The sequence below is a fragment of the Chiloscyllium plagiosum genome, chromosome 6, assembly GCF_004010195.1.
Source record: "Chiloscyllium plagiosum isolate BGI_BamShark_2017 chromosome 6, ASM401019v2, whole genome shotgun sequence".
NCBI classification, from domain to species: Eukaryota; Metazoa; Chordata; class Chondrichthyes; order Orectolobiformes; family Hemiscylliidae; genus Chiloscyllium; species Chiloscyllium plagiosum.
Genome location: NC_057715.1, coordinates 120,092,041 through 120,109,132, shown reverse-complemented (window position 1 = coordinate 120,109,132; position 17,092 = coordinate 120,092,041). Strand labels below are relative to the sequence as shown.

The 17,092-nt window shown below is 43.7% G+C and overlaps 1 protein-coding gene and 1 long non-coding RNA gene across 2 annotated transcripts in view; one reads left to right on the top strand and one right to left on the bottom strand.

Annotated features, from left to right (window-relative positions):
• Positions 1 to 879: 879 nt before the first annotated feature.
• The window catches only part of LOC122551097 (protocadherin-16-like), a 152,359-nt gene continuing 136,146 nt past the window's right edge, over positions 880 to 17,092 (top strand). Inside the window, exons 1-2 of the mRNA XM_043692741.1 lie at positions 880 to 892; positions 2,789 to 2,850. Of these exons, the coding sequence (XP_043548676.1) occupies positions 880 to 892; positions 2,789 to 2,850 (75 nt within the window). The remainder of the gene's footprint in view (positions 893 to 2,788; positions 2,851 to 17,092) is intronic.
• Positions 15,816 to 17,092, bottom strand: part of LOC122551000 — an 18,557-nt gene continuing 17,280 nt past the window's right edge. Inside the window, exon 3 of the long non-coding RNA XR_006311986.1 lies at positions 15,816 to 15,981. This is a non-coding gene — a long non-coding RNA (uncharacterized LOC122551000). The remainder of the gene's footprint in view (positions 15,982 to 17,092) is intronic.

Below are 17,092 nucleotides of genomic sequence, written 5' to 3'. Positions count from 1 at the left end.
CTTCCCTTGGTAACTGCTCCTTTCCTTCTCCAAGGCTATGGTAAATGTGAGGCGGTTGTGGTTACTGGCACCAAAGTGTTCTCCCACCGTGAGATCTGACACCTGTAAATGTAGCTTGGTCCATTCCACGTGCTGGGTCCATGTTCCTGAGTACACAGTATCCCTGCTACAACTTATATTGAGAATGGCCAGTGCAGCCTGAGGTCCTTATTGAAGCACAGAAGCTTCCTGTAAGTGGATCAGAGATTGGCCGTGAATGCATTTAAAGACTGGTACATGTCATTAGCTCAATGTCTGTGGACAATGGCTCCATGTGGCTGGCGCCCATGGTTCATGCCCTGGGAAATGTATTTTCCTGACATCAAGCTTGTTTGGTGAGTTTGGTAAGATATTTGGTAAATATTAATGAGGCAAGGTGCAACTGTCAACCTGTCAACTCACTGCAACTGAGCAAGAATCTTCCCACATCGCTTCTGAAAAGTAAAAGACGGAGAGAGATGCTGATGTCAATATATCCCTCCAGATTTCTCGCCTGAATCTGCCCAAAATCCCACTATAGCCCACATTCCTCAGGGCCTGGTGTGATTCTCTCCATAGTAATTGAGGAGGAATACAGAATTCTTCCATTTATCAGACAAAGAATAGAAAATAAGAACAGGGAACTTCTGGAATAATTTCATACACTTATTAGGTTACAGCTAGAGTACTGTTCTGGTCATCTTGTTACAGGAAACATCTGAACACACTTGAGCAAACGGATGAGATTTCCAGAGAATGTTGCAGGTTGGAGAATTGTAGTGATGAGGAAAGACTTGATTGGCTGTGGCTGTTGTTTTTGGGCAGATGAGGATGAGGGAATGGTTAGTTGGAGTGTAAACGATGAGGAGACTGGGTAATGTTGACAGAAGAAAACTACTGTACTTCCTTCAGCAGAAAGGCCAATAAGGCAGGTTTCAATCAGCAGAAGAATTCAAGGGAGGGAGATGGAGCAATCTGTCCACCCAGATAATGATGGAGTTTGGATTTCACTGCCTGAAAAGGGTGGGAGGCACAAATGCTGGAACAAAAAAGTTATTGGAAATAATTTAAATTGTTGTAACCTACAGAGTGACAACCCAAGAACTAGAGAGTTGGGTCAAAGTGAGCGTAGACATGATGGGTCAAGTGGCCTCTTTCTGTGCTATTATTTTATTTCTGGTTTCATGTTATTGTGAATAGTGAGGTTGGAGTGAGAGCATGGAGTAGGAGACCGGAATCCTTACTTTGACAAATTTGATATGGGAATTGAGTCTTTTCTCGAATTCCCAATGCTTGGGAATTAACTATTGACTTCTTCAGTGATCTCCTGCTATTTCCCCTGAGGAAGGATGTCCAGCCTGTTATTGCCTGCACCATATCAAGGTCTATGTGTATTTGTTTAATTGTGAGCATGTGATGCTGTGAGTGTGTACATGTGTGCGCACGTGTGTACAGTTGTTGCTGTGACTCAGCTCGAACCTATATTAACCCCTCATCCTGTGTCCAAACACATTCATCACTTCTCTCATTAAACTGTTGATTGTAGCAGAGGGAATAGCCTGTGTTTCAGCTGCTCCACACTTGTAAGCCCCATCTTCTTTTAATGATTGAAACCATCCTCATTAACCACTTCAACACTGCAGTGCTATATATAGTTTGAGCCAGGCCCTTCAGGGTGGTAAGGAACAAATGCTTAACTTAGTTCTTGTCTGGCTTTCTGTGCTATTCATAATAAAAAAAGTTCTAATGTGGTCCTTGTAGCAACGAAAAACAGATGAGACTGGGATTCGTTCATATTCAAATTCTTTTAATTTCACTGATACTTAAGTCTTGACAAATTGTTTGAGATTTTAGGGATTGGAGTTGAACATTTATGGCCCAATTGGAAACAGTCCCCTTTAAATATCCCCCAGTATCCAGGCTCTGTCTCCAAACCCTAAAAACTCCTATCCAATTCTGATCTCATAAATATCCTGATTTTAATTATTGTCACCTCTGGTTTCCATATATTCATCTGGACCCTAAACTCTGGCAATTGCTCCCTAACACCAGCACTTTGCCACCTTACTCTCTTCCATTATAAATTCCTTCAAACCTTTGACCCCATTTTTTGAGTTGTTTCAAATATATCTTTGTCCAACTTGGGATCCAATTTTGTTTATATTGCTCCTGTGAAATGGTTTAGGAACTTATTTGTATTGAAAGTGTTATATAAATGCACATTTGTATTGTCCAAAATAATCCTAATGACTTCAGAAAGCACTGACTTCTTGAGTATTCATTCATGAGGTGTGAGCATCACTGGCTGGTCCCAGCATATATTGCCCATCCCTAGTCGCCCCTTAAGAAGGTGGTGATGAGTTGCCTTCTTGAACCGCTGCAGTCCATGTGCCCACAATACACTGAGGAAGGGAATTCCAGGATTTTGACCCAGGGACACTGTAGTAACAGTGATATATTTCCAAGGCACGATGCTTAGTTTTAGCTGATTCTGTGCGAAAGATCAGAAACATCTCATTGAAACTCGTGCCTTCTTCAATTTTCTGGATGAAGAATCTGAACGTGGCCCGAACATTCTGGTGGTATTCTACCTGAAGTTAGGACTTTTTCACTAGGGGTAGGGAAGGCGAAGGGTCATTTCTTTAATAGGCTCTGATTTAACTCCCTTCATCAGATAATGTATCCAGCTGATTGAAGTTTCAGGAGATGGTCAGTTGTTGACATTTTCTGTGTCAGATGCTGGATAGTCATCAGATTTGATCTGTTGGAGAATTGGGGAGAGTTTCACGTGTTCCAACTTTGCTGATTTGTGAAGAGACCATTCTTTATGAGGTAGGCTGCTCTTGTAGTTGTTATTAATGTTGGCAACTGTTCCTAATCTGCTAAAGCTGCTGGTCACATCTGGGGCCACCTCGCGGTGAGATACTGTGTGCTGTTCTGGGATCCACATTAGAGGAGAGATGTGATAGCACTGGAGAGGATGCAGAGGGAGATTTACCTGGATGTTGCCTGGGCTGCAGACTTTCGGTGATGAAGAAAGATTGGACAGATTGGAGTTGTTTTCCTTACAACAGAGGTGACTGAGGAGAACATGATTATGATGTATAAAATAATGAGGAGTATAGGTCGGGTAGACAGGAAGAAACTTTTACCCTTGATGGAGGGATCAATGCCAGGGAATGTCGATATAAATGATGGTTGGGAGGTTTAGAAGGGATGTGAGGAAACACTTTTTCACCCCGAGGGAGGTGAGAATCTGGAACTCACGGCCTGTAAGGGTGGAAGACAAGCAGTAGGCCAGGCAGCATCAGGAGGGAGAGGATCATAGCAAGACAGGCATCATCAGGAGATGGAGAAGTAGACATTTCAGGTGTAACCCTTCTTCAGGACTTGATACTGTCTTCCTTGCTGTGTTCCCCCAGCCTCCTGATACTGCCTGCATTGCTGTGTACCCCTCCCTCCTGAAGCTGCCCGCCGTGCAATGCCCCTCTCCCTCCTGATGCTGCCTGCCTTGTTGTGTTCCTCTCCCTCCTGATGCTGCCTGCCTTGCTGTGTCCCTCTCGCTCATGATGCTGCCTGCCTTGCTGTGTCCCTCTCCCTCCTGATGCTGCCTGCCTTGCTGTGTTCTCCCAATCTCCTGCTTATCCACCTTGGATTTCAGCATCTGCAGTTTTTTGTTTGTCTTTGGGAGAGTTTGAGAGGCAGAAACCTTGAGAATCTTGAGGAACTATTTAGATGTGCGTTTGCAGTGCCAAGGCATATCAGGCTATAGGCCAAGGGCTGGAACATGGAATTGGAATAGTTAGATGATTGTTTTTTACTGGCACAGGCTCAATGGGCTGAAGGGCCTTTTTCTATGTTGTAGACTTGTATGATTCTAATCTGACTGGCATGTGCCCGTCAGGCGTCTTGCTTGTTCAGCTTCTGTGTAATCCCTGAGCCGTGGAGCCATTTGAGCAAATCTCTTCTGAACATTCTACAAAGTCTCACCTCCTCCTGATGTCCAGAAATAAAATCATAGTCACAATGCAGTCGAACTGTTTCATGTTTTTAGACACTCTGGGACAGTTCTGATAGCAGCTGAAGTAATGGATTGAATTGAATTGAATCTATTATCCCGTGTACCGAGACACAGTGAAAAGCTTTGTCTTGCGAGCAATACAGGCAGATCAGAGTTAAGTCGCATCGATAGTAAATAATAGGTAAACAGCGGCAAAAACAAAACCACAGGTACTGGCAAATCCTAAGAGTTTGTGAGTCCATTCAGTATTCTAACAACAGTAGGGTAGAAACTGTTTCGAAACCGAACTGGTGCATGTGTTCAGGCTTCTGTACCTTCTCCCTGATGGTAGAGGTTGTAGAAAAACATTGCCAGGGCGGGATGGATCTTTGAGAATGCTGGTGGCCTTTCCTTGACAGTGGGCCTGGTAGATGGATTCTGTAGATGGGAGGTTGGCCTTTGTGATTGTCCGGGCCGAGTTCACCACTCTCTGTAACTGTCTCCGATCTTGAATGGTACAGTTGCCATACCAGGTAGTGATACATCCAGACAGAATGCTCTCGATGGCATACCTATAAAGGTTGGCAAGGGTATTCACCGTCATGGCAAATTTCCTCAGCTGCCTGAGGAAGAAGAGATGTTGTTGAGCCTTTGTAACCAGTGCATCCACGTGAAAAGTCCAGGAAAGCCCATTGTTGATGACCACTCCCAGGAGCCTGACACTCTCCACTCGTTCCACCTCTGTACTGTTAATGTGTAGGGGGGGGGGCATGAGTAACATCCTGCTGAAAGTCAATCCCACTATTTAACAAGAAGGTAGAGAGAAAACTGGAAATTATAGACCAGTAAGCCTTAAATTGGTAAAGGGGAAAATGCTGGAATTCATTATAAAACATTTAATAACAGAGCATTTAGAAAACAGAATTGTACAAAGTCAGCAAAGTATTATGAAAGGGAAATCATGCGTGACAAATCTACTAGAATTAGTGAGTTTTGAGAAGATTTGTAGCTTAGGAAGAGGTTCTCGATGTAGGTTTATTCACTGAGCTGGAAGGTTCATTTTCAGATGTTTCATCAGCATTGTAGGTGACATAATCAGTGAGCCTCCAGACAAAGCACTGCTGATGATTCCTGCTTTCTGTTTACATGTTTGGGTTTCTTAGGGTTGATTATGTCATTTGCTGTGGTGATGTCATTTCCTGTTCTTTTTCTCAGGGGGTGGTAAATGGGATCCAAGTCAATGTGTTTGTTGATAGAGTTCCAGTTGGAATACCATGCTTCTAGGAATTCTCGTGCATGTCTCTGTTTGGCTTGTCCTAGGATGGATGTGTTGTCCCAGTCAAAGTGGTGTCCTTCCTCATTTGTATATAAGGATACTAGTGAGAGAGGGTCATGTCGTTTTGTGGCTAGTTGATGATCATGTATGCTGGTGGCTAGTTTTTTGCCTGTTTGTCTAATGTTGTGTTTGTTGTGGTCCTTGCACGGTATTTTGTAAATGACATTAGTTTTGCTTGTTGTCTGTATAGGGTCTTTCAAGTTCATTAGCTGCTGTTTTAGTGTGTTGGTGGGTTTGTGGGCTACCATGGGCTACCAAGGGTCTGAGTAGTCTGGCAGACATTTCCGAAATGTCTTTGATGTAGGAGAGAGTGGCTAGGGGTTCTGTACATGTTTTGTCTGCTTGTGTGGATTTGATGCTGAGAAATCTGTGGACTGTGTCATTGGTTACCCGTTCTTTTTGAATACACTTTATGAGTGATTTTCCTCTGTGCTGCATAGTTCCTCTGTGCTGCAGTGTTTGGTGGCTCATTGGAATAATATTCTGATGCAGCTTCGTTTGTGGGTGTTGGGATGATTGCTTCTGTAGTTCAATATTTGATCCGTATGTGTTGATTTCTTGTAGAAGCTAGAAGCATAGCATTCCAACCGGAACTCTATCAACTCTACCCAATTGACTTGGACTGCATTTACCACCCCCTGAGAAAAAGAACAGGAAATGACATCACCACAGGAAATGACAACAGCAATCCAAAGAAACCCAAACACATAAATAGAAAGCAGGAATCATCAGTAATGCTTTGTCTGGAGGCTCACTGAAGATGTTACGTTGTATGGTGATTAAACATCTGAAAATGAACCTTCCTCAGTGAGCAAACCTACACCCTCTACTGAAATTCTTTGACAATGTACTAGGTAAAATGATGAGGAGGAGCCAGTGGATGTGATTTTTTTGGACTTTCAGAAAGCTTTCAGCAAAGTCCTGCATAGGAAATTATTGTGTCAAATTAATGCGTATGGAATTAGGGATACTGGGTTGAGATGGATGGAAAATTGGTTGTCAGACAGGAAACAAAGTGTCAGAATTATCTTAACGGTGATAGATTGGGAAATGAAGAGGTGTACCAAGACCTTGGTGTCCTTCTACACCAGTTGCTGAAGAAGGCAAATAGTATGTTGGCCTTCATAGTGAGGATTCGCATACAGGAGTAGGACTGTCTTACTGCAATTGTACTGGCCATTGGTGACATTGCACCTAGAATATTGTGTACAGTTTATCTCCTTATCCAAGGAAGGATGTTCTGGTATCAAAGGAGTGTAACAATGGTTTACCAGACTGATTCCTGGGACAGCTAGACTGATGTATGTAGAGAGACTGAGAGGGTGATATTCACTAGAGTTTAGAAGAATGAAGGGGGAATTTCATAAAATCTACAGCATTTCAACAAGATGAGAGGGGGTAATTACAAGAAAGATGTTTCCAATGTCCTGGGATTTCACAAGGGTCACAGTCTAAAACTGTAGGGTAGGCCATTTAGGACTGAGATGAGAAATTTCTTCACCCAGAGAGTGGTGAGCACATGGAATTCACTGGTACAGAAAGTGGCTGAGGCCAAAACATTGTGTTTTCAAGAAGGAGGTGGGTATAGTTCTGAGGGTAAAAAGGATTAAAGGGTATGGGGGAAAAGCAGGAATAGGGGACTGAGTTGGATGATCAGCCATAATCACATTGAATAATGGAGCAGGCTCAAAGGACCAAATGTTTAGATCCGTGTGGTGCTGGAAAAGGACAGCAGGTCAGGCAGCATCCGAGGAGCAGGAAAATCAACATTTCTGGCAAAAGCCCTTCATCAGGAATAGTTCTATTCCTGAAGAAGAGCTTTTGCCTGAAACATCGATTTTCCTGCTCCTCGGATACTGCCTGGCCTGCTGCGCTTTTCCAGCTCCACTCGGATCTAAACTCTGGTTTCCAGCACCTGCTGCCCTCACTTTTGCCTCGAAGGACCAAATGGCCTACTCCTGCTGCAATATTCAATGTTTCTATCAATGCCTCAGTTGTCAGAAAGTATTGCGTGTTTCCCTTTTAACTTGTAGGCCTCTGTTTCATTTATCTTCTTGAAGCTCCCATGATGATCCACAGCATGTTTTGGGGAATTAGCTGCATCAGGTGACAGTTAAAGCAGTAACAGGTCACATTAGCTTTAGATTTATTTGAAGCTTAATTATTACAACCATCACCTGACTAATCATGCTCCCCTAGTTTAGTTGTAAATTCTATTTGTTGGAGGCCCTTTGCTTTAACTCTTTGTTGGCCTGCTCCTGGGACATAGAACAGAGGATAGCAATTGGCTATCAATCCACAGACAGAGCAGTGATGTCTGGATGGGATTCTGAGTGGGCACTAGGAATGAGACTGGAAGTGAGCATTCTGGATGGAATTCTGGGTCAGCCATTTCAATGAGTTTGGCAAAGTGACTCTTGTGGCATTGTGATGCAGTACAATTATGAAATTGGAAGAGTTTTCTGATGGAATTGGGCAAGAACTGTCTGTATGGGATTCTGGAATGATCTGGAGGAGAATGAGCAAGTGGCCCAGGTGGGATCTGGAACAATGAATCTGTATTGGATCAGGAGTGAGTGATCTGAGTCAGGGACAGCATTCCTTTGAATTGTCTTTTCAGTTTCTTTTCTGAAGTCCATGTGCAACAGTGACATCCAGATCCAAAGGTTAGTGCTGTGGTCATCATGCCACCGCTGATCACCATCAATGGAACCTTGGAGTGAATTTGCCTGGAGATTAGAGATGCTCAGGGATGTAGTTGTGAATTGTTTTTGAACAGGAGAGGGATTAAAGCATTGTCATCTCATTGGCTAGGTTTACTTGGAATGTACTGCTCCCTGGGGAACATGGAATGAATGGGACATTAACTACTTGCTTCCATAATTCGTTGAGTGATAGGAAACTGAGTTCTGGTCAAAACATAATTGTTCAGGCAGGAGGCAGGTTTGTGATGGTCTTCCCCAGGGGACAATATTGGAATCCTTGCTTTTCCTGATATTTATTAATGATCAGGATCTTGCTGTGCAGGGAGCAATTTAAAGGGGGCCTCACTCCTGATGAGGAGCTTTGCCCAAAACGTCGATTCTCCTGCTCCTCAGATGCTGCCTGACCTGTGCCTTTCCAGCACCACATTCCATTCTAATCTCCAGCATCTGCAGTCCTCACTATTGCCTGGCAATGTAAAGTACATTGGCAATCTCTTGTGAAAATGTTTGGTGGCAGACTGTTGCAGTAACCATGGTAACCAATTGCAAAATTGATGGTCTGTCAATTCAGGTTCACTCTGTATTAGGCTTGTCCATATCCCCATCAGCTGGGATCATGAGATGCAAGAATTGTGATCTGAGGAGGACATTGGCAAGTTGGTGCAGTGGGTGGATAGGTGGCAGATGAGGATCAATACAGGGAAGTGTGAGGTGATACAGTTTGTTTGAAAGAACATTGAAAGACAATATACAATAGGGAATACAATTCTAAAGGGGGAGCAGGAGCAGAGGGAGCTGGGAGCACAGATCACTGAAGATGGTAGAATACATTGAGAAGTGGTTACTGAGCTTACAGTCTCAACTGCAACAGTTCACAAAGGCAGCTCACCATAAACATCTTCAGGATCCTTAGGGGTGGCTCAGCCTCAGACAGCTTCATCTCAAGAATGAAGAACCAGTCTCCAGGGCTTTAAGAGTGGCATAGAGCACAGAGCAGGAAGGTGCTGGTCACCTTTGTCATTAACTCCAGTTGCCAGTCCTTTCACTGCTTGAAGAAACTAGAAATGTCTGTGCTCAATAATCAAGACCAGTCAGGGTGTGAATCACCATTCATTGAATGTATGAACTCAGCAACTCACTCAGTTATGTTCAGTTTCAACAACACCAAGGTAGATAACATACACACACAGGCTGCTGGAGAGCTGCAGTCGGACTGGCAGTGTCTGTGCAGCGACAATCACATTTAATACTTCAAGTCCAGTATGACTCTTCTTCAAAAATGCTGAATGGATGGGATTTTCCACTTTGCTGAGCTCTTGCAAAAATGTTTGTTGGATTCTGTAAGAATTGTGTCTTTAATGGATGCCACCTACCCTCCTGTAATTGGCACATTTCCGATATGTAGACGATATATTTGCTACATTTGAATAATGAGTTTGTGAACACCCCAACAATCTATCATTAACTGCCAATTGTCCATGCTCACCCCAATTTTTCTCATTCTATGTGTATGCAATTAAAAAGATGATTTTTAAAAAATCAACAAAAATCTATTTTGCTCAGCACTCTTACATTTACCAATTATATATATTGCCTTGATCCTTTAAGTTTTATGTGCCTGCTCGTTTTTAATTGCTGTGTTTAAATGTGTCTTGGATCTGAGCAGGCACAGTCATATTTGAAACTGTATGTGAGAATTTCCTCATATAGCTTAGTGGTTAGCACCGCTGCCTCACGGCGCCAGGGACCCAGCTTCGATTCCACATAGGGGTGAGTGTCTGTGTGGAGTTTGCACATTCTTCCCCTCGAGTCGGCGAGGGTTTCCTCTGGGTGCTCCGGTTTCTTCCCACAGTGAAAGATGTGCAGGTTAAGGCAAATTGTCCCATAATGTTCAGGGATGTGTAGGTGTGGTACATTAGTCAGGAGTAAACGTAGAGTAATAGGGGTAGGGGAATGGGTCTGGATGGGTTACTCTTCAGAGGGTCGATGTGGACTTGTTGGGTCGAAGGGCCTGTTTCCACACTATAAGGATTCTATGATCTATGAATCTCACGTCTTAATGGACTCTCCCTGTTCTCAAATTCACATTGACATGGAGAAGTCTAACCAGCCCTCTATCCTTGATGTCCTGGCTGAGGAATCAGCCAGAGGTTGTCTACAGCTGCTGACCACAAAGCTCACTGCTCAGTAACACACTGGATCTGCTACAGTGCTCCTGCTATAAGAATGGCCTCATTGACTGTTTCATAAATAGGGCCCGAGCCACTTGTTCACTGAGAAAATGTGGTGCTGAAATGGGGCAGATCTAAGCCACCCCTGCAGGATAACAGCTTCCCTGATCAGAACATTTCTCTCTGTATTTCAGAATTACCAAAGACTGATTGGTGATTGTCAGTCAGGCTTCCAGAATGGTATAGTTGCAGATATTAAAAGTTACATTTATTAATGCACAGAACTTGGTCCTTTGCAGACAGAGGGAACACATACACATGCTCCACCTGCTCCAGGCCAACAAAACAGGTGATAGCCATTTACTGGTTTATTTGTAAAAGCAACACCCTGACCAAAATCAATCTGCTCGGCTTAAAATTTAAACAAAGTCTGGCAGTTAACAGTCAATCAGCATTTCTGAATGTTTTCTCCATGTCAACGGCCTCTGCCAGTCAGCCTTCTTGCAAAACAAACATTACCGTCCTCCCATGCAGTATAAATGGTTTCCCTTGAATTGGTATTCTTGTCAAATATCCTGATGAATAAAAGTTGGAAAGCTTGAAAAAAACTTTTTTTACAGTTATTTTCTTTATTTGGTGATGGGGTGTGGACACCACAAGCAAGACCAACATTTATGACCCACCTCTGATTGTCATGGAGAAAGTGCGGATGGACAGGGACAGGGACAGGGATAGGGACAAGGGCAGGGACAGGGATAGGGACAGGGACAAGGGCAGGGACAGAGACAGGGATAAGGGCAGGGACAGGGATAAGGGCAGAGACAGGGATAGGGACAGAGACAGGGATAGGGACAAGGGCAGGGACAGGGACAACGGCAGAGACAGGGATAGGGACAAGGACAGGGATAGGGACAAGGGCAGGAACAGAGACAGGGATAGGGACAAGGGCAGGAACAGATACAGGGACAGAGGCAGGGATAAGGACAAGGGCAGGGACAGTGACAGCCGCTGTGTTGTTAGGAGAGAAGCTCTGGGATAGTGGTGAAACTAGTGAAGAAACAATATATCTCCAAACCATGCTTAACAAATTTGCTGGAGGTTTTGAGTTTGTAACAAGTAGATTTGATAAAGGAAAACCAGTGGGTGAGATGTATTTGAATTTGAGAAGATGTTTGATAAGGTCCCACATAAAATAGTGAGCTGTTTGGAGAATTGGTGGACAGACAGGAAACGAGGATTGAGATAAATGAGTCTTTTTTCCAAGTAGCAGGCAGTGATGAGGGGTGTATCACAATGATCAGTGCTTGGATCACAGCTACTCATGATATATCTAATGACACGGATGATGAAACCAAATTCATCCATTCCAAGTTTACTGATGAAACACAATTGGGTGTGATTATGAGGAGACTGCAAAGAGGCTTCAAGATGGTGAATGAGTGGCCCCATGGCAGCTGCAGAACAGTGTGGCTAAATGTGAATTTAGACACTTTGGTGTGAAAAACAGAAAGGCAGAGAATTGTTTAAATGTTGATATTTTGGGAAGTGTATAAAGAGATTTGGATGTACTTGTACACCAATCAGTGAAAGTAGACAGGGAGGAGCAACAAGCAAACAAGGCAAATGGTGTGGTGGCCTTCATTTCAAGAGGATTTGAGTTCAGAAATAGGGATGTCCTACTGCAATTGTATAGGACCTTGGTGAGACCACACCAGGAATATTGTGTACAGCTTTCGTTTTCCTACCTGAACATGGACAGTAAAGGGAGTGCAGTTGAAAGCAGGAATTGCAGATTGTTCTGTGAGGAGACTGGACCTGAATTCACGAGAGTTTGGAAGGACAAAAGGGTATCTGATTGAAACGTATAAAATTCTAACTGTTTTCCATGCTGTGTATCTCTATGACTCCTCTATGGCTGGACATGCAAGATGCAGGGAGAATGTTCCATTGGTTGGGAAGTCTAGAACCAGGGAACACAGTCTTAGGATATGCAGTAGAACATTTTGAACCAGATCAGTTATTTTAGATTTTTATTTAGATTAGATTACATTACATTACAGTGTGGAAACAGGCCCTTCGGCCCAACAAGTCCACACTGACCCGCCGAAGCACAACCCACCCATACCCCTACATTTACCCTTTACCTAACACTACGGGCAATTTAGCATAGCCAATTCACCTGACCTGCACATCTTTGGACTGTGGGAGGAAACCCACGCAGACACGGGGAGAACGTGCAAACTCCACACAGTCAGTCGCCTGAGGCGGGAATTGAACCCGGGTCTCTGGCGCTGTGAGGCAGCAGTGCTAACCACTGTGCCACCTACGGTGCTATTCATATTGAATAGCAGAACCGGCTGAAAGGGCTGAATGGCCTACTCCTGCTCCTAGTTTCTGTATTTCACTGCTTCTATTTCTCTGGCCCCCTCAATCCTATTCTCCACCTATCACTTTCTCTCTTTCTGTCTGTCTTTCTCTCTCTCTGGATTTTGTTGTGGTCTCTTGCTGTGTCCGTACGCTTCACCCTGGCTTGAAAATATTCCTGAGCTGTGTTTAGTTTGGCAGGATCCTGATAGGTAGCTGAGCCTTGAGAGAGGTTTTATTTAGTCAATAATTTATGAGATTTTTCCACTAATAGCAGACTTTAATTACACAGCTGCTTCTAACTAAAATAAGCCAGAACCTGAGTTTTGATCTTTTTTTCTCCTTTTACATTTCCCATCACCCTCCTCCATTCCATCAGACCTGCTCATGAACTGAACAGTCTGCTTCCCCTTGTATTCACTGAGTGAGAATAGACAGAGGCATGAGGAAAAGGAGGACAGATCGAGAACTCGCAACACATTAAGAGGCACAGGAAGTTATTTCAATTGGTGCAGGAAGTGACAAAACAACAGCTGGATTATGCGATTGGATAAAATTATAGCAAATGACTTTGTTCTGGGACCATTCACAGATGATGTCAGGAAGTAGGTAAACATAGTGCTGTAGTATAATATCACTGGACTAGTAATTTAGAACCCCCGGTTAATATTCTAGGGCCATGGGTTTGAATTCAGTTTTTAAAAATCTAGCTAGCTCAATGGTGATGATACAATCATTGTTGATTGTTGTAAAATCCCATCAGGTTCATTAATGTCCTTTAGAGAAGAAAATTGGCCACCCTTACCTGACTGGTCTACATGTGACTTCAGTACTCCAGCAATGTGGTGGACTCTCAACCACCCTCTGAATGTCCCATGAACAAATTTGAAAAAAGCCTAGGAACTATGAGCAGGAATATGCATTTTGTCTCTCAATTCCAAACTTCAACTGGATTAGAGCTGTTCATCTACCTCAACACTATTTCCTGTACTGTTCCCAAATCCCTTAAAGTATTGAATCTGTAGGAATTTCTATCTGAAGGATGTTGTGAAACTTGAAAGGGTTCAGAAAAGATTTAAGGACATTGCCAGGGTTGGAGGATTTGAGCTATAGGGAGAGGCTGAACAGGCTGGGGCTGTTTTCCCTGGAGCATCGGAGGCTGAGGGGTGACCTCATAGAGGTTTATAAAATCATGAAGGATAGGATAAATAGACAAAGTCTCTTCCCTGGGGTGGGGGGAGTCCAGAACTAGGGGGCATAGGTTTAGGGTGAGAGGGGAAAGATATAAAAGAGACCTAAGGGGCAACTTTTTCACACAGAGGGTGGTGCGTATATGGAATGAGCTGTCAGAGGAAGTGATATTGACTAGTACAATTACAACATTTAAAAGGCATCCGGATGGGTATATGAATAGGAAGGGTTTGGAGGGATGTGGGCTGGGTGCTGGCAGGTGGGACTAGATTGGGTTGGGATGTTTGGTCGGCATATCCTTAGACTGTGACCTCTGGTTCTGGACTTCCCCAGGTCAGGAACATCCTTCCTGTATCTAATCTGTTTAGTCCTGTTGGAATTTTAAAGGCTTCTAAGAGATCCCCCCTCATTCTTATCAACTCCAGTGAATACAATGCTAACCAACTCAATCCCTCCTCATATGTCAGTTTCACCATCCCTCTATAGCAAGAACATACTTCATCAGATAAGGAGACCAAAACTGCACACAATCCTCCAGGTGTGGTCTTACCAAGGCCCCTGTAAAATTGCAGCAAGACATTCCTGCTCCTGTACTTGAATTCTCTCACTATAAAGGCCAATAACCCATTTGCCTTCTTCACCGCCTGCTGCACCTCCAGCAGCTGGTGTACGAGGAAACCGAGTTCTTATTGAACACCGCCCCCACTCCCAATTTAATACCATTCAGATAATAGTCCACCTTCCTGTTTTTGTTCTCAAAGTCAATAATCTCGCATTTATCCACATTAAACAGCACCTGCTATGCATGTGCCCACTCAGCCTGTCCAAATGACATAGAAACATCTCTGCATCTTCCTCACAGCCCACCCTCCCACCCAGCTTTGTGTCATCTGCAAGTTTTGAGGTGCTACATTTAATTCCCTCGTCTAAATCATTAATATATATTGTGAATAGCTGGGTCATGGCACTGATCTCTACAGTTCCCCACTATTCACTCAATGCCACTCAGACAGAGCCCATGTATTCCTACTCTGTGCTTCCAATCTGCCAACCAGCTCTCTCTCCATGCCAGTGCACGATTGCCAATCTCATGCGAATGAATTTTATACTAAGCTCTTATATGGAGTCTTATCAAACACCTTCTGAAAGATCGAATAAACCATATCCACTGACTCCCCCTCATCAACTCTACTAGCAACATCTTCAAAGAAGTTTTGTAGATGCCAGTTTCTTAAACCTTACACGTGCTTTACTTTTTGACTTATCTTTCAATATCTCTTGTCACCAGGGTTCCTGAACCTTGCCATCCTTATCTTTCATCCTCACAGGAATATCCTGGTCTTGAACTCTGATAAGCTGGCCTTTAAAAGACTCCCATATGTCAGATGTGAATGTGCCCTCGAACACCTGACGCCAATCTAATTTCTCCACTTGCCACTTAATCCTGTTGTAATTAGCCTTCCCCTAGTTTAGCATTTTCACCTGAGGACCAGTCGTAGCCTAATTCATAATACACTGATATCTTATGGAATTATGATCACTGTTTCCAAAATATTCCCCCGTTGAAACTTTGATCAGCTGGCCAAGCTCATTCTCCAACACAAGGTCTAATATTGCCCCTTCCTCTACATATTGTTTCAAAAACGTCCCCTGGATGCACCAAACAAATTCTGGCCTATCTAAGCTTCTGGCACCAGGGAAGTCCCAGGCAACATTGGGGAAGTTAAAATCACTCACTCCAACCAATTTGTTGTTTTTACAGCTTTCCATAATCTGTTCATATATCTGTTCCCTTATCTCCTGCTGGTCACTGGGAGGCCAAGAGTATAACACCATCATAGTGATTGCACCTTCCTTATTCCTAACTTCTACCCACACTGTTCCCAAAATGCTCCTCACTGAAACTTTGATCATCTGGCCAAGCTCATTCCCCAACACAAGGTTTAATATTGGCCCTTCCCTCTACATATTCTTTCAAAAAACCCTCCTGGATGCACCAAACAAATTCTGGTCTATCTAAACCTCTGGCACCAGGGGAGTCCCAGGCAATATTGGGGAAGTTAAAATCACTCACTCCAACCAATTTGTTGTTTTTACAGCTTTCCATAATCTGTTCTTATCTGTTCCCTTATCTCCTGCTGGTCACTGGGAGGCCAAGAGTATAACACCATCATAGTGATTGCACCTTCCTTATTCCTAACTTCTACCCATACTGCCTTGCTGGATGAGCCCTCCAAGATGTCCTCCCATATTTGCAGCTGTGACATTAACTTGGTCAGTAATGTAATTCCCCCACCCCTTTCCATCATGCCTGAAATATCAAAATCTGGAACACTGAGCTGCCAGTCCAGCCTTTCTCTCAACCACGTTTTTGTAATAGCTACAACATTGTAGTCCCATGTATTAATCTAGACTCTAAACTCATCACTTTACCTGTTACACTTCTTGCATTACTATTGTTGAAATGTTGTCGGGTACATAGCCTTTGCAGTATCTAGTGCCACCAACTGTTTCTTGATGTCAGATGGAGTGAATTGAATTGGCTGAAGACTGGGCTCTGTGATGCTGGGAACCTCTGGAGGAGGCTGAGATGGATCATCCACTTGGCAATTCTGGCTGAAGATTGCGAGGATAAAGAACAAAGAAAATTTATAGCCCACGAATAGGCCCTTCGGCCCTCCAAGCCTGTGCCGATCCAAATCCACTGCCTAAACCTATCACCCAATTCCTAAGCATCTGTGGCCCTCTGCTCCCCACCTACTCATGCATCTGTCAGATGCACCTTAAATGAATCTACTGTGCCTGCCTCTACCACCTCTACTGGCAACGCTTTCCGGACACCCACCACCCTCTGTGTAAAGTACTCTCCGCGTGTATCCCCCTTAAACTTTTCACCTCTCACCTTAAAAGCATGACCTCTCATTACTGAATTCTTCACCCTGGGAAAAAGCTTATCTACCCTGTCTATACCCTTCATGAATTTGTGGACCTCAATCAGGTCCCCCCTCAATCTCCTTTTTTCTAACGAAAACAATCCTAACCTACTCAACCTCTCTTCATAGCTAGCACCTTCCATACCAGGCAACATCCTCGTAAACCACCTCTGCATCCTCTCCAAAGTGTCCACATCCTTTTGGTAATGTGGTGACTAGAACTATACACAGTACTCTTAATGCAGCCGAACCAAATTCTTGTACAAGTTTAACATGACCTGCCAGCTCTTATACTCAATACCCTATCTGATGAAGGCAAGCATACCATACACCTTCTTGACCACTCTATCCACCTGTGCAGCCACCTTCAGGGT